Source organism: Lipotes vexillifer, unplaced genomic scaffold (genome assembly GCF_000442215.2).
Source record: "Lipotes vexillifer unplaced genomic scaffold, Lipotes_vexillifer_v1.1 scaffold685, whole genome shotgun sequence".
In the NCBI taxonomy this organism is placed as follows: domain Eukaryota; kingdom Metazoa; phylum Chordata; class Mammalia; order Artiodactyla; family Lipotidae; genus Lipotes; species Lipotes vexillifer.
The window spans coordinates 79,426-97,976 of NW_006771436.1; the positions used below are offsets into that span (position 1 = coordinate 79,426).

Sequence of the window (18,551 nt, forward strand, 5' to 3'; positions counted from 1 at the left end):
ACGCGCAGGCTCAGCGGCCATGGCTCACGGGCCCAGCCGCTCCGCGGCATGTGGGATCCTCCCAGACCGGGGCACGAACCCGCGTCCCTTCATCAGCAGGCGGACTCTCAACCACTGCGCCACCAGGGAAGCCCAGTTTTTCTGATATGTAATCATTCAGAGACTTGAATAGTTCTGCAGCTGTGGTGTTGGCAAAAGTGCACATAACATATCCTCATGCACATCCTCCTGAAATATATATCGCACAGAAACAAGCATTGTTGCCTTGATGTCAACATCAGTAGACTCGTCAACCTGGATTGTGTACCACGGTGACTCATTAATCCTCTCTAACAATTGTGCCTCACTGACCTCTGCTATTTCACCAATTCATCTAGTTATGGTGCTAGCCAAAAGAGGAACACATGTCATCTTTTGAACTGCAGCCTCTCCTAAAAGTTCATGACAAATGTCCTTAGCAGCAGGCAGGATCAACTCTTCACCAATAGTAAAGGGCTTCTTAGCTTTAGCAATGTGGTTGGTCACTAAGAATGATGCTCTCAGTACAGACACATTTGATGAAATGGTGGCCTTCAATAATTGCTTCTGTTCTTCGTGTTCACACTTTTTTCTTTTGAAAACTCCAAAGGCTTGTCTTTTTTTTTTTTTTTTTTTTTTTCCTTGCGTTATGCGGGCCTCTCACTGTTGTGGCCTCTCCCATTTGCGGAGCACAGGCTCCGGACGCGCAGGCTCAGTGGCCATGGCTCACGGGCCCAGCCGCTCCGCGGCATGTGGGATCTTCCCGAAACGGGGCACGAACCCGCGTCTCCTGCATCGGCAGGCGGACTCTCAAGCACTGCGCCACCAGGGAAGCCCTAAAGGCTTGTCTTTTAATGCAGCATGCTTGGTCTCCATGTGGCAAAGCAGTTTTGAAGGTTTCATAGTTTCATTGGATAGCAGGTCACCACATACTATACAAAGTGGGCTTGGAGAATGTGAATCACCTGTTGCAGTGAACCTATAATTTAAGTAAGACTCTTGGTATTTTCTTTACTTTCTTTTTTTTTAATTTTAAAATTTTTATTGGAGTATAATCACTTTACAATGTTGTGTTAGTTTCTGCTGTACAATGAAGTGAATCAGCTATACATATACCTATGACCCCCTCTCACTGCCCCCATTCCACCCACCTAGGTCATCACAGAGCACTGAGCTGAGCTCCCTATACTATACAGCAGGTTCCCACTAGTAATCTATTTTACCCATGGTAGTGTATTTATGTCAAACCTAATCTCCCAATTTGTCCCACCCTCCCCTTCCCGCCCCGCCCCATGTCCATATGTCTGTTCTCTACGTCTACATCTATATTCCTGCCCTGCAAATAGGTTCATCTGTACCATTTTTCTAGAATCCACATATATGCGTTACTATAAAATATTTGTTTTTCTCTTTCTGGCTTACTTCACTCTGTATGACACACTCTAGGTCCATCCACATCTCTACAAATGACCCAATTTCGTTACTTTTTATGGCTGTGTAATATTCCGTTGTATATATGTACCACATCTTCTTTATTCATTCATTTGTTGTTGGACATTTAGGTTGTTTCCATGTCCTGGCTATTATAAATAGTGCTGCAATGAACATTGGGGTACATGTGTCCTTTTTAAAAAAAATTTTATTTAAATTTATTTATTTTTGGCTGCATTGGGTCTTTGTTGCTGCATGCAGTCTTTTCTCTAGTTGCGGTGAGTGGGGGCTTTTCATTGCGGTGTGCGGGTTTCTCATTGTGGTGGCTTCTCTTGTTGCGGAGCATGGGCTCTAGGCACGCAGCCTTCAGTAGTTGTGGCATGTGGGATTCAGTAGTTGTGGCACATGGGATTCAGTAATTGTGGCACACGGGCTCCAGAGCGCAGGCTCAGGAGTTATGGCGTACAGGCTTAGTTGCTCAGTGGCATGTCGGATCTTCCCAGACCAGTACTTGAACCCTTGTCCCCTGCACTGGCAGGTGGATTCTTAACCACTGTGCCACCAAGGAAGCCCCCATGTGTCATTTTGAATTATGGTGTTCTCAGGGTATATGCCCAGTAGTGGGATTGCTGGGTCATATGGTAGTTCTATTTATAGTTTTTTAAGGAACCTGCATACTGCTCTCCACAGTGGCTGTATCAATTTACATTCCCACCAACAGTGCAAAAGGGTTCCCTTTTCTACACACGGTCTCCAGCATTTATTGTGTGTAGATTTTTTGATGATGGCCATTCTGACCAGTGTGAGGTGATACGTCATAGTAGTTTTGATTTGCTTTTCTCTAATAATTAGTGATGTTGAGATCTTTTCATGTGCCTCTTGGCCATCTGTATGTCTTCTTTGGAGAAATGTCTATTTAGGTCTTCCACCCAGTTTTTAGTTGAATTGTTTGTTTTTTTGATATTGAGCTCCATGAGCTCTTTGTATATTTTGGAGATGAATCCTTTGTAACGTTGCTTCATTTGCAAATATTTTCTCCCATTCTGAGGTTGTCTTTTCATCTTGTTTATGGCTTCCTTTGCTGTGCAAAAGCTTTTAAGTTTAATTAGGTCCCACTTGTTTATTTTTGTTTCTATTTTCACTACTCTAGGAGGTGGATCAAAAAAGATCTTGCTGTGGTTTATCTCAAAGAATGTTTTTCCTATGTTTTCCTCTAAGAGTTTTATAGTGTCTGGCCTTACATTTAGTTCTTTAATCGATTTTGAGTTTATTTTTGTGTATGGTGGTGGGGAGTGTTCTAATTTCATTCTTTTACATGTAGCTGTCCAGTTTTCCCAGCATCACTTATTGAAGAGGCTGTGTTTTCTCCATTGTATGTTCTTGCCTCCTTTGTCATAAATTAGGTGACCATAGATGTGTGGGTTTCTCACTGGACTTTCTGTCCTGTACCACTGATATATATTTCTGTTTTTGTGCCAGTACCATACTGTCTTGATTGCTATAGCTTTGTAGTATAGTCTGAAGTCAGGGAGCCTGATTCTCCAGCTGCATTTTTCCTTCTCAAGATTACTTTGGCTATTCGGGGTCTTTTGTGTTTCCATATAAACTGTAAAATTTTTTGTTCTAATTCTGTGAAGAATGCCATTGATAGTTTGATAGGGATTGCATTGAATCTATAGTCTTTCAGTGGTATAGTCGTCTTCACAATATTGATTCTTCCAGTCCGAGAACATGGTATATTTCTCCATCTGTTTATGTCATCATTGTTTTCTTTCATCGGTGTTTTATAGTTTTCTGAGTACAAGTCTTTTGCCTGCTTAGGTAGGTTTATTCCTAGGTATTTTATTCTTTTTGTTGCGATGGTAAATGGGATTGTTTCCTTAATTTCTCTTTCAGATTTTTTGTTGTTAGTGTATAGGAATGCCAGAGATTTCTGTGCATTAATTTTGTATCCTGCAACCTTACCAAATTCACTGATTAGTTCTAGTAGTTTACTGGTGGCATCTTTAGGATTCTCTATGTATAGTATCATGTCATCTGCAAACAGTGACAGTTTTACTACTTCTTTTCCAATTTGTATTCCTTTTATTTCTTTGTCTTCTCTGATTGCCGTGGCTAGGACTTCCAAAACGATGTTGAATAAAAGTGGCGAGAGTGGACATCCTTGTCTTCTTCCTGATCTTAGAGGAAATGCTTTCAGTTTTTCACCATTGAGAATGATGTTTGCTGTGGGTTTGTCATATATAGCCTTTATTATGTTGAGGTAGGTTCCCTCTATGCCCATTTTCTAGGGAGTTTTATCATAAATTGGTATTGAATTTTGGCAAAAGCTTTTTCTGCATCTATCGAGATGATCATATGGTTTTTATTCCTTAATTTGTTAGTATGATGTATCGCATTGATTGATTTGCATATATTGAAGAATCCTTGCATTCCTGGAATAAAGCACACTTGATCATGGTGTATGATCTTTTTAATGTGTTGTTGGATTCTGTTTGCTAGTATTTTGTTGAGGATTTTTGCATCTATGTTCATCAGTGATATTGGTCTCTAATTTTCTTTTTTTGTGATATCTTTGTCTGGTTTTGGCATCAGGGTGATGGTGGCCTTGCAGAACGAATTTGAGAGTGTTCCTCCCTCTGCAGTCTTTTGGAAGAGCTTGAGAAGGATAGGTGTTAGCTCTTCTCTAAATGTTTGATAGAATTCGCCTGTGAAGCCATCTGGTCCTGGACTTTTGTTTGTTGGAAGATTTTTAATTACAGTTTCAGTTTCTTTACTTGTGATAGGTCTGTTTATATTTTCTAATTCTTCCTGGTTCAGTCTTGGAAAATTGTACCTTTCCAAGAATTTTTCCATTTCTTCGTGGTTGTCCATTTGATTGGCATATAGTTGTTTGTAGTAGTCTCTTATAATCGTTTGTATTTCTGCAGTGTCAGTTGTGATTTCTCCTTTTTCATTTCTAATTTTATTGATTTGCGTCCACTCCCATTTTTTCTTGATGAGTCTGGCTAAAGGTTTATCAGTTTTGTTTATCTTCTAAAGATCCAACTTTCAGTTTTATTGATCTTTGCTATTGTTTTCTTCATTTCTATTTCATTTATTTCTGCTCTGATCTTTATGGTTTCTTTCCATCTACTAACTTTGGGTTTTGTTTGTTCTTCTTTCTCTAGTTCCTTTAGGTATAAGGTTAGATTTTTTAATTTGAGATTTTTCTTGTTTCTTGATGTGAGATTGAATTGCTGTAAACTTCTCTCTTAGAACTGCTTTTGCTGCATCCCATAGGTTTTGGGTGGTCCTGTTTTCATTGTCATTTGTTTCTGTGTATTTTTTAACTTCTTCTATGATCTCTTGGTTATGTAGTAGTGCATGTTTAGCCTCCATATATTTGTGTTTTTTACAGGTTTTTCTTCCTGTAATTGATTTCTAATCTCATAGCATTGTGGTAAGAAAAGATGCTTCATATCGACATATATACAATACCGAGTGTAAAATAATTAGCTAGTGGAAAGCAGCGTAGTATAGGGAGATAAGCTCAGTGCTTTCCGATGACCTAGAGAGGTAGGGCAGGGAAGATGGGAGGGAGGCTCAAGAGGGAGGGGATATGGGGATATATGTATGCATATGGCTGATTCACTTTGTTGTACAACAGAAACTAACACAGTATTGTGAAGCAATTATACTCCAATAAAGATCTATTTAAAAAAAAGAAAGAAACAATGCTTGAGAAGAAACAAGTGCTTGTGCACTTGAGAAGAAAGTGTATTCTGCCACTTTCAGGTGGAATGTCATGTAAATATCAGTTAAATCTTTCTGGTCTGTTGTGTCAATTAAAGCTTGTGTTTCCTTATTTATTTTCTGTTTGGATGGTCTGTCCATTGGTATAAGTGTGGTGTTAAAGTCCCCTACTATTATTGTGTTACCGTCGATTTCCCCTTTTATGGCTGTTAGCATTTGCCTTATGTATCGAGGTGCTCCTATGTTGGGTGCATAAATATTTGTAATTGTTATATCTTCGTCTTGGATTGATCCCTTGATCATTATGTAATGTCCTTCCTTATCTCTTGTAACATTCTTTATTTTAAAGTCTATTTTGTCTGATATGAGTATTGCTACTCCAGCTTTCTTTTGATTTCCATTTGCATGAAATATATTTTTCCATGCTTTCACTTTGAGTCTGTATGTGTCCCTAGGTCTGAAGTGGGTTTCTTATAGACAGCGTATATATGGGTCTTGTTTTTGTATTCATTTAACGAGCCTGTGTCTTTTGGTTGGAGCATTTAATCCATTTACATTCAAGTTTATTATCAATATGTATGTTTCTATCACCATTTTCTTAATTGTTATGAGGTTTTGTTGTGGGTCATTTTCTTCTCTTGTGTTTCCCACCTAGTGAAGTTTCTTTAGCATTTGTTGTAAAGCTGGTTTGGTGGTGCTGAATTCTCTTAGCTTTTGCTTGTCTGTGAAGCTTTTGATTTCTCCATCTAATCTGAATGAGATCCTTGCTGGGTAGAGTAATCTTGGTTGTAGGTTTTTCTCTTTCATCACTTTTAGTATATCCTGCCACTCCCTTCTGGCCTGCAGAGTGTCTGCTGAAAAATCAGCTGATAACCTTATGGGGATTCTTTTGTATATTATTTTTGGTTTTTCTCTTGTTGCTCTTAATATTTTTTCTTTGAGTTTAATTTTTGTTAGTTTGATTAATATGTGTCTTGGTGTGTTTTTCTTAGGGTTTATCCTGTATGGGACTCTCTGCACTTCCTGGACTTGGGTGACTATTTCCTTTCCCATGTTTGGGAAGTTTTCACCTATAATCTCTTCAAATATTTTCTCAGACTCTTTCTTTTTCTCTTCTTCTTCTGGGACCCCTATAATTTGAATGTTGGTGAGTTTAGTGTTGTCCCAGAGGTCTCTGAGATTGTCTTCAATTCTTTTCATTGTTTTTTCTTTATTCTGCTCCTCGGCAGTTATTTCCACCATTCTGTCTTCCAGCTCACTTATTCATTCTTCTGCCTCATTTATTCTGCTCTTGATTCCCTCTAGTGTATTTTTCATTTCAATTATTATGTTGTTCATCTCTGCTTGTTCTTTAGTTCTTCTAGATCTTTGTTAAACAGTTCTCTTATTTTCTCGATCTGTGCCTCCATTCTATTTCCAAGGTTTTGGATCATCTTTACTATCATTACTCTGAATTCTTTTTCAGGTAGATTGCCTATTTCCTCTTCATTTATTTGGTCTTGTAGGTTTTTACCTTGGTCCTTCATCTGTGACATATATTTTTGTCATCTCATTGTTTTTTTTCTGATGGGTGGGATTTTGTTCCTGTCTTACTGGTTGTTTGGCCTGAGGCTTCCAGCACTGGAGTTTGTAGGCTGTTAGGTAGAGCTGGGTCTTGTTGCCAAGTTGAGAACTTCTGGGAGACCTCACTCTGATGAATATTCCCTGGGGTCTGAGGTTCTCTGTTAGTCCCATTGTTTGGACTCAGAGTTCCCACTGCAGGAGCTCAGGCCTGACCCGTGTTTCAGAAATCAAGATCCTGCAAGCCTTGCAGGGCAGAAAAAGAAGAAAAAAAAAGGAGCAGAACAATATCAAAGAGTAAAACAGAAAACAAGATTAGAAAACTAACAGATATGTTAGAAAAAATAAAAATATAGGTAAAATACAGATATGTTAGAGAAAAAAATATATATGTTAGAAAAATAAAAATAAAAATAAAAAATAAAAATATGAAATTCTATATATATTTTTATAAATAAAAATATATATAGAAAACTAACAGATATGTTAGAAAAAGTAAAAATATAAATATAAAAAAAACAAAAATATTTTTTTAAATAAATAAATAAAAATACTGAATACAACTGGAAGGTGAAACAGAATCACAGTAGTGAAAAAGAGGAGAAAAAGGGACAAGGCCTTGGCTGTTGGGGGTGGGGCTTAGGCAGGGGCAGCATTTAGGCAGTTGGCAGGGCCTATGCTTATTAGGTCCCACAGGGCCTGAAGAGGCCCTGGGGGGTGGGAGGTGAGGGTTAGGCTCAATGTGGCAGGAGAGGCCCAGGAGTGCCTCTGGCCTCGGAGGGCAGGGGACCAGGTCCAGGACCCCAGCAGGCTCCCTGGGCACCAGTGGGTGGGGGAAACGCTAGGCATGTTCCCCCCAACTCTGATCCCAGAGGAGGGTCCCTTCCCATTGGCCTCTCTTCTTCTTCCCCCCACCCCATGCCCCTAGGACCCTTGCAGCTGGAGGGAGCCTTGGAGGCAGAGGATCAGGCCCAGGAGCAGGCTTCCTGGGGCCCGAGTGTGCGGGGAAGACGCCCATGGTACTTCCCCTGATCCTCCAATCCCAGAGGGCCCCTCCCTGTACGCTTCTCCTTTTGGTCCCGCCACCCGCCCCAGGACCAACGTCGTTCAGCCTTAGAGGTTGAAGAACTCAGCCTGGAAGCCCAGCAGTCTTCTTGCGGGCCGATTGGGCAGGAAAAACACTAGGTGTGGTTCCCTCTGATCCTCTGCATCCCTGAGGGCCCCTGCAGGCATGGGAACCCCTCCCCTCTCCCAACCATCCCTCAGCGGTGCTGGTCCTGTCCGGCCTCCACTTCTCCTTCCCCCTCATTCCCCCCACGTCCTATCCAGTCGCTCAGGAGTTCCTCCCGCCTCCTTGGGCGTCGAGTTCCCCCACCAGTGTCCGGCAGGCGCCCTAGCTGTGGGGCGACATGAACTCCATGTCCTCCCATGCTGCCATCTTAACTCCGCCCCCCCACACTATTTTCTTTTAAATGCAGCTTTCTTTTTGTTGGCAGTCTTATAGTCTTCTGCTGTATCATCATCGGGTCTTTACCCCTTTTCAAAGAAGCCCTCCAGTGATGCTTGTTTTTTACTCATTTTGGCTAGGGTTAGCTTGTGGGCTTACCAAAACTGTGATTGAGACAAGTGTGGAGTGCGGGAAAGAGGTGCGGATGGAGGTGGAGAATAAAATAATGGGCAAAAGAAATAAAATAAAATAACGGGAAGGCCATGCACGGCCTAAAATAACTGTTGGATTCTGACTTAAAGCCTGCCCCCAGATGCAGCTATACAATTGAAGTACCTCAACTCACTTGCCACTGTAAAGCCTGCCACCAGATGCAGCTTGTCACTTGCCACTCACTGATAGGGTTTTGATTTGAGTCTGCAAGCAATTGATTTATTATGGTCTCTGTGCAGTCAAACCTCTCTGCTAATGATAATCTGTATTTGCAGCTGCTCCCCAGCACTAGCATCACCACCTCAGCTCTACCTCAGATAGTCAGGCACTGGATTCTCATAAGGAGCATGCAACCTAGATCCACTGCATGTGTTGTTCACAGAAGGGTTCACACTTGTATGAGAATCTAATGCCGCTACTGATCTGACAGGAGGTGGAGCTCAGGCGGTAATGCAAGTGATGGGGAATGGCTGTAAATGTAGATGAAACTTTGCTCGCTCGCCCGCCGCTCACCTCCTGCTGTGTGGCCTGGTTCCTAACAGGCCACGGATTGGTACTGTTCCATGGCCTGGGGGTTGGGGACCCCTGCCTTGAGGTTGTAAGAAAAAGACACATGAAGATTACCTTTGACAGAGGGTGTTGTTTTTGTTTTGCTTTACTTTGCAAAGGAATGTGGAGCTGCAAGGGATGTCATTTCTTGAGCATCTACAGTCACTCTGCTGGAGTTGAAACCTACAGGGGCGTCCTAGGATTTTATACAAAACTTCTTGGGTCTGTTTTTCTCATATGGGGGCTGTGGGCCAAGCTCTCAGTGTGTGCGAAAGTATCTAGTAGACAGCCTGGCATATGGTAACGTCCTAACAAATGGACGTTAATGTAAAAGAAATAAAGCAAAACCCCTTTGTATTCATAACCACATTGTAAGATGCCATATGGATTTATGAGGATCATACTTTCCACATCAAAACTGAAAGAACATGGTCTAATGAACGAAATTGTAAGTTTGGAGACAATAGGTCAGAATATTTTGGTGGTGTCTCAGAAAATCCAGGACCCATTGTTTCCATTTATGTATTAAGCAGATTTTTATTTCCGTGCTTTTAAAGATTAGGGGCCTAGGAGTTGCTGTCTTATGTTTTAGATCACTATAGAATATTACAAAGTTTTCTTGATTCAGTCATGTGAAAGGGAGTGCCTGTTCCTTTGTGGTTACTGCAACCTATTACTGAATGCTAATTATATCAGGAATTGTTTTAATGGCTTTATATGCATTATTTCATTTAATCCATATAATTGCTCCATGAGGCAAATACTATTATCATCTTCATTTTATAGATAATGAAACTGAGGCTTAGAAAAGTTAACTCCCCTGAGGTCCTATGGCTGGTAAGTGGTGAGCTAGATCTCAAGCCCAGGTGTATCAGACACTAAAACCTATGTTCTCCACCATGCTGTCCTTCATTTCACTGCTCAGCTCATTTCAGTTAAAAAATGATTGAGTACCTTCCAGATGTCAGGTGTTGTGCTCAAGGTTAGGATTACAAGGATGAAACAGATGCAGTTTAAGCCTCGACTCCCAGTCAATCCCTTGACTTCTCATTCTTGTTAAAGAGGAAAAATATGAGATTTGATCTCAGAAAGACCCACCTGCAAAAGTCCAGGGGCACTTTTATTCAGTCATTTGTTCATCCACCCACCAAAAATTATATAATATGGAGGATGAGACAAATAAGGAAAAATAATCATATTACAATGTAATGAGTTCATAATGTAGATATGTAGGAGATGCCATGGGAATAAGATGGAGTGATTTTCTCTTAGCTGGTGAAGGAAGCTTTTTTTCAATTCTCTCATCTGTAAAATAAAGATGAAAATAACTTTAGTTCTACTGGTGTCACAAGTTCTATATGAGACAGGAATGAAAGGATATTGTGTAAATACTTTGGAAATTATAAACTATTATGCAAATGTTTGTTATTATTGTGGTTATTGAATTGTTTGCTTACTGATGATTTTATTTGCTTCAGGACTCATAGAGCATGAGGGTCGTGATGTGGTCATTGCTTTGAAGACTAAGCAGGCAATCCGGAACGTGATTGCTAAAGCTCTGAAAAGCCTCACCTTCCTTTGGTCAAGAGGCATTATTGATAAACATGAGGGCATTGAGATGAATAAGGTAAGATAGGTAATAAGGTAAAAGGTAATAGGTTATAGGTAAAAGGTAAAAGGTAAAAGGTAAAAAGGTAATAGGTAAAAGGTAATAAGGTAAGAAAGCAATTTTCCATATTGCTGGATTCCATAAGCCGAACACTCAAGCCTGCAGTGCTACTCTAGCAGAGTGTAATTAGTGAGGAAGATTGGGAAAAGGGTGAGTCACGACAGTTGTAAACTTTATAATTGCCTAAGTCTTTGTTAATGCCAATGGCAACTAGTGCCAGCACTACCTGGTTCACTCCATGTCAAAACCACTTGGTTGCAAGTAAAAGAACCAATCTGATCTAGGTTTAGCAAAGAAATGGAGTTGGAGGATTTATTATAAGGACACAGAGCATTTTACAGATCCCGTGGTAACCAGACCACATGGCCAGGCCTCAGGAAGGGACTTGAACAATGACCTAGAAAGCTTTCAGAGTCTCCATTTCTTATCAGGGTTGCCCCTCTGTGGAATCTTCTTTTGGCTCCCTCTACAAAGTCATTAGATTTTTCTGCCTGTCTGTCCATTGGTGGAATATGCAGTGCCCAGGCCCACCAGCTGTGGCAAAGGAGGTGGTAATTTCCTAATGTTAACATAGACAGGAGGGGACCATCGTGTGTGTGTGTGTGTGTGTGTGTGTGTGTGTGTGTTGGTGAAGATCAGGGAGGAAACAGTTCTGAGAGGAACAGGGAAGACACCCTAAGTGGTTAGCTGATAAATGGACTTTTGAAAAATTATAAATTTGCAAAAAAAATTAGGAACATAAGACAGAGGAAAAAATGTTTAATGTTTAATCCTACCACTCTATCACTTCTACCATCTAGACTGCAAATTGTGAAAATAGGAGTTTTTTTTCTATTCTGTACAAGGGTCTATTGGCCTCCTAGCATAAAGAAGAAAAATGGAAGTTCTGGTCCCACATTCTGCCTGTGTATTCCCAAGGATAAGCTGCTCCTGGGTGTCAGTGCTTTTCCTTGTCACTGGTCCCTTTCAGCCACAGGCCACATGGACTGTGCTTCTGGATATTTCCTGCACATAGTCCCTCTCCATGGCCCCAGAAGGGAAGTGGGCGTGGACAGGCCAGCTTTCCCTGTTATAGCTCTACCGCATTAGTCTCTATAAGGTTATGGCACAGGACTAAATGGGTAATATGATTTCTCCTTAGTGTCTGTCAAAGGGGCGAAAAAGACCACTTTACAGTATTCTTCAAGTTACACCTCTGTGCACACTGTGTTTTGTATTTTTGTATATTGTTCCCTTCTTTCTTTGGATATTGTATAAAAGATTCAATTGAATGCTTGATACCCATTAGTTAAAATAAATAAATAATAGCCCTTATGAAGAGAGAGTCTTATTTTTTCCTATAGGTTTATTTAGAAAGGTAATGGGTAAATCAATTATTCAACAGTTACTTATTGAATGCCTACTAACTGCCTAATTGTCAGCTAAAGAGATATAATTATCAATCCCAGGTCATAAAGAGCTAGGTAAATCTAGCCAGTTTAGCTGAGTAAATATTTGTTGAACACCTACTACATGCCATGGGGTCTTGAAAAGTCCATGGACTCTTCCTCTTTTTTTCATTTAGTCACTTATTCAGCCAATCAACAAAAGTTACATGTAACAGATAAGTAAAAATAATAATACTACAATGTAATGAGTTCCATAAGGGAGATTTGTAAGAGATACCGTGGGAATAAGGCAGATAAGTGATTATCTCTTACCCGGTGTGGGGAGTCAGAGAAGGCTTCTAAGAGGCTACAAAACTAGAAATATATCCTCCAAAATTAGAAGAACTTTGAGAAGCAAATTATTCACATGAAAAAAAATTTGAGAGAAAGTATCCTTCAATCATATGGTAATCAACTGTGAATTTTAGATAATTTGAGTTTAAGATAGGGCAGACTACAACTGTTAATTGGATTATAAAAATGATAAATTCAATATGAGTTAATATACCAGTGGAAATAGTAATAAAGATAGTAATAAGGGGGAGAATAGGGACAAAAAAAAGTTAGAGGACAATTTAAATAGGGTGAGAGAAGCTCTGAGTCAAAATCATGGTTAGATTTGCATAACAGTATTTTATTTAAATTTCCTTCATTTTTACCTAATGTCCCTTTTCTGTTACAGGATCTGATCACCATTATTTTGATTGTTTCTTTTAGGTGCTTCTTGCAAAAATAAAATCACTGAATAACTTTCCAATGGCAATTCCGCCCCCTACTCCTGACAAATATCTTCATAATATCATCTGGCTAGAAAATAAAGATGTTCTCATTGAGTTCTTCAAGGTAAAGATTCTGTTTTCTATTCTAACTCAGGTTCAATGATAATTGTTTTTCATTTTTTCCACTCCCTAATGCAAGATTAACAAGAAAACTTATCCAAAGCAAGAATCCTTTAATGTCCAGTGAACGGTAAGTCAAAACGGAGGCCTAGAAAAACCCAGAAGAACAAATTTCATTTTGAGCCTAAAGGGCAAAAATATTTTTTATAATTGCTTATCTGCTTAGGTTGAGTTATCTGTGTTACCTGATTATTACCAATTCCATCTTAGCCTCTGTGCCAGAGACTGTTCTAGGTTTGGGGTTATGGCAGTGAACAAAATAAGTAAGTCCCTGCTTTCATGGACTTTGTATTATATGGATAGAGATTGACAATAAACACACCCACGAGTAAATGTATAGTCTGTCAGATGGTGACAAATGCTATATGGAGAAAAGGTGAAAAAAAGGAATATAGTTAGGCAGCTATTTTATATGGGTAGTTAGGGAAGACTGCGCTAATAAGTTTCCTTTGGAAAGAGATCTGAAATAAGTGTGGGGGCATGCCATATAGATACCCAGGAGAAGGCAAGTGCAATGCCCTGAGGTGTGTTGTGTTCAAGGAACATCACAAAGGCCCCTGTGGCCGAACCAATAATGGAGGGAGGAGATGAAGCCTAAGCAGTTGTGGAGAGCCTGAGTTTGTAGAATTTTGTAGGTCATTGTAAGGACTTTGGCTTTTACTCTGAATTAAATGGAAACAGATTGAAAGGTTTTGAAGAGACATGATCTAACTTATACTTAGAAACGATCATCTGTTGATGTGTTGAGAACAGGCTGTAAGGGGTCAAGAGCAAGCCAGGGAATCCAGTTAGGAGGTGGTTACAATAATGTAGTCAAGAGATGACGGTGGCTTGGATGAGTGAAAGTGGTGAGAAATGGTCAGACTCTTGATAGGTTTTTTTTTTTTTTTTCTCGGTATGCGGGCCTCTCACTGTTGTGGCCTCTCCCGTTGCAGAGCACAGGCTCCAGACACACAGGCCCAGCGGCCATGTCGCACGGGCCCAGCCGCTCCGCGGCACGTGGGATCTTCCCGGACCGGGGCACGAACCCGTGTCCCCTGCATCGGCAGGCGGACTCTCAACCACTGCGCCACCAGGGAAGCCCCCTTGATAGGTTTTGAAGAGAGAGCATATAGATGTTGATGGGGTGAGTGTTAGAGAGAAGGAATGACTTCTAGGATTTTAGTCTGAAATTAGAAAATAGTCTGAAAATAGAGTAACCATTTACTTGGATGGGGAAGAGAAGATTTATATGAGGAGGGACAAGAATTTGCTTCTGAAGAGGTTAAATTTGAGCAAGCTATTAGACATTCAAGTGGAACTGCTAAGTAGGCAGTTAGATACATGACCAGAAGGCAGGTAGGAGGCCAAACTGGAGAAAGACATTTCAGAGTTGTCAGTATAGAGCTGATATTTAAGGTCTTGAGAGTTGATAATTTAAGGAATTATTACAGACATTCAAGGATCGAGTCTTGAGCTATCCAACATTTAGAGGTGGGGAGATGAGGAAGAATTATCAAAAAGAATTGAGGATAGAAAAAGTGATCAGATTGATGGTTACCAGAGGTGGGGAGAGGAAGCTGGGTGAATTGAAGAAGTGGGTCAAAGGGTACAAACTTCCAAGTTATAAGATAAATACTGGGTATACAACATGATGACTATAGTTACATAGTTATATATTTATAGTATGTTTGAAAGCTGCTAAGAGAGTAGATTCTAAAAGTGCTTATCACAAGGAAAAAAATTTTTTGTAACTATATGAGGTGATGTATGTTAACTAAACTTATTGTGGTAATCATTTTGCAATATGTGTATGTCAAGTCATTATGCTGTACACTTTAAACTTATATAGTGCTGGATGTCAATTATATCTCAATAAAACTGGGAAAAAAAGAATTGAGTTATCTATCACATAGGAGGAAAATAAAAAAGAATGGTGTCCCAGAACCAAGTGAAGAAAATATTTCAAGGAGAAAGTGATCAACTATGTCAAATGAGGCTGAGAGATCAAATAAGATGAAGACTGAAAATTGACTATTAGATTTAATAATGTAGAGGTCAGTTTTTTTAAAAAGAGGATCCGTAAATCTGAATTTTTAGGTGAAAATTGCAAAATTTTAAAACTTGGTAACAAGTTCAGAATTTTAAAAATACAGTGCAAGCCAAACAAAATATATCTGTGGATTGGGTGTGACTCACGGACCACCAGTTTGTGGCTATTATATGAATTACAGGGATAATAACTTTTTTGTCAACTTGTTAAAACCTGTTAGATTTTTGGAATCAGGAAAACTCTGTGACGAACAACAGTACTTGCTTTACTACAAATTTGGTTGTACTGTACCTTGTTGTCTAGTCATGGAGATTTATGTCATCTGTTTATTCATAACGAGGGGACATTTTCCTTGTTTTCCAGAAAGACAGTGATCCTAGTGGAGTTTCTACTGAGCTTTGAATATCTGATTTCATTTAGGCCATACTAGTGTTTTCTTCATGCCAGAAATATTTGAATTTTTCTTTTGAAATTGATTTCATATTTAGTTAAATTAAGACTTCTTTGGTTGAAAGTAACAAAACCCTACTTGAACTAGTTTAAGCAAAAGGGAAGCTTACTGAAAATATATCGTGGTGGTATACAGAAGCTAAGAAACAGTTGACAAACTAACCTTGAGCAGGGTGGGAATCAGGCCAGCTCTGGGGTATCAGTGGTAGGAATTTGTGGACCCTTCCTGTAGCACTTGGCTATGATGACTCAGTTCTCAACTCCCAGGCTCTTTGTCCCTCAGTTCAAATTCTTAAGGGAGAAATCCAACTGGCTTAGCTTGACCAGATCTCCAGCTTTGGGAAGTACAAGTGTGGCTGTGAGGGGGAGGAAACCTGATGGGCAGGGGCCATTGGGGGTAGTTTAGAAAACAGACCTCAAATAAACGAGGGTGGGAGGTGAGGGATGGGCCTGGACTGGAACGAAGGTATCTAAAGGGTGTTTATTACAATCTGCATCCTGTTCAGTTTTTTAAAATATCCAACTTGAAAATAAAATTTGAATTTGGGGTTCTTTATAGGTAATACTTTCACAAGTATAATTAATGGACCATCCTGCAGTGAATGGGGGAGGGATGGGAAAAACAATGAGAGAGAACTCCAGAAATTAATGGTTTCCATACACCTGAGGTGACTATATATCCAGGGCACAACCTTCTACTCCTCCTTAACCTGCCATGCCAATGCAAAGCTTCCGGACCCTCTCCACCCACTTACAGATATAGCTCACTCTTTATTTTTTATTTTTTATTTTTTTATTTTTTTATTTTTTTGCTGTACGCGGGCCTCTCACTGTTGTGGCCTCTCCCGTTGCAGAGCACAGGCTCCGGACGCGCAGGCTCAGCGGCCATGGCTCACGGGCCCAGCCGCTCCGCGGCATGTGGGATCTTCCCGGACCGGGGCACGAACCCGTATCCCCTGCATTGGCAGGCGGACTCTTAACCACTGCGCCACCAGGGAAGCCCTGGATATAGCTCACTCTTTAAGTGGCCTTTTTCCTTAATATATTGGTTCTTGATAGCCATTTAAATCAGATTTCACTAGGATAAAGAAAAATGTGATGAATTGGGAGCACATGGGCATTATTCTCATTAGGAACAGCCCAGGGATTGCATGGATAACTAAAATTCCTGTAATAAATAAAACAAATACCCCTCATTGTAGACATTGATTTCAGTCTTGGTCTCCATCACAGCAACAATAGTTAATTTTCACTACTCCTCCCTTCTTTCACCCTCGAACTGGTGTGGTTAATTAAAAAGGTAATAGTGTACAAAGATAAGCCTGAAGACAAAAGTTGAAAAAAAAGGTTTGAAAGAGCTAGAGGGAGGATTTCGGAATGGCACCTGGGAGATTGGTTCAAGATGGCAGAGTAGAAGGATGTGCACTCACTGCCTCCTGCAAGAGCACCAGAATCACAACTAACTGCTGAACAATCATTGACAAGAAGACACTGGAACTCACCAAAAAAGATGCCCCACATCAAAGACAAAGGAGAAGCTGCAATGAGACGGTAGGAGGGGTGTAATCACAATAAAATCAAATCCCATAACAGCTGGGTGGGTGACTCACAAACTGGAGAACAATTATATCACAGAAGTCCACCCACTGGAGTGAAGGTTCTGAGCCCCACATCAGGCTTCCCAACCTGGGGGTCCGGCAATGGGAGGAGGAATTCCTAGAGAATCAGGCTTTGAAGGCTAGCAGGATTTGACTGCAGGACTTCGATGGGACTGGGGGAAACAGAGACTCCACTCTTGAAGGGCACACACAAAGTAGTTGCACATCAGGACCCAGGGGGAAGGAGCAGTGACCCCACAGGAGACTGAAAAAGACCTACCTGCTAGTGTTGGAGGGTCTCCTGCAGAAGCAGGGGGTGGCTGTGGCACACCACTGGGACAAGGACACTGACAGCAGAAGTTCTGGGATGTACTCCTTGGCGTGAACCCTGCCAGAGTCTGCCATTAGCCCCACCAAAGAGCCTGTAGGCTCCAGTGTTGGGTTGCATCAGGCCAAACAACCAACAGGGAGGGAACTCAGCACCACCCATCAGTAGACAAGCAGATTAAAGTTTTACGGAGCTCTGCCCACCAGAACAACACCCAGCTCTACCCACCACCAGTCCCTCCCATCAGGAAGCTTGCACAAGCCTCTTAGGTAGCCTCATCCACCAGAGGGAAGACAGCAGAAGCAAGAAGAACTACAATCCTGCAGCCTGTGGAACAAAACCCACATTCACAGTAAGATAGACAAAATGAAAAGGCAGAGGACTATGTACCAGATGAAGGAACAAGATAAAACCCCAGAAAAACAACTAAATGAAGTGGAGATAGGCAACCTTCCAGAAAACGAATTCAGAATAATGATAGTAAAGATGATCCAGGACCTCGGAAAAAGAATGGAGGCAAAGATTGAGAAGATGCAAGAAATGTTTAACAAAGATCTAGAGGATTAAAGAACAAACACCTAGAAGATTTAAAGAACAAACAAACAGAGATGAACAATACAATAACTGAAATGAAAAATACACTAGAAGGAATAGCAGAAAAACTGCGGCGGAAGGACGGATAACTGACCTGGAAGACAGAATGGTGGAATTCACTGCCACAGAACAGAATAAAGAAAAAAGAATGAAAAGAAATGAAGACAGCCTAAGAGACCTCTGGCACACCATTAAACGCACCAACATTTGCATTATAGGGGTCCCAGAAGGAGTAGAGAGAAAGGACCCGAGAAAATATTTGAAGAGATTATGGTCGAAAACTTCCTGAACATGGGAAAGGAAATAGGCACTCAAGTACAGGAAGTGCAGAGAGTCCCAGACAGGATAAACCCAAGGAGAAAAATGCTGAGACACATAGTAATCAAATTGACAAAAATTAAAGGCAAAGCAAAATTATTAAGAGCCACAAGGGAAGAACAACAAATAACATACAAGGGAACTCCCATAAGGTTAACAGCTGATTTCTCAGCAGAAACAATACAAGCGAGAAGGGAGTGGCACGATATATTTAAAGTGATGAAAGGGAAGAACCTACAACCAAGATTACTCTATCCGGCAAGGATCTCATTCAGATTTGATG

General features: G+C 40.6%; 1 protein-coding gene across 1 annotated transcript in view; it reads left to right on the forward strand.

Moving 5' to 3' along the window:
* Nucleotides 1-18,551, forward strand: part of SLC9C2 (solute carrier family 9 member C2 (putative)) — a 92,814-nt gene that overhangs the window by 56,750 nt on the left and 17,513 nt on the right. The window contains exons 20-21 of the mRNA XM_007446770.1: nt 10,432-10,580; nt 12,767-12,892. Coding sequence (XP_007446832.1) covers nt 10,432-10,580; nt 12,767-12,892 — 275 coding nt within the window. The remainder of the gene's footprint in view (nt 1-10,431; nt 10,581-12,766; nt 12,893-18,551) is intronic.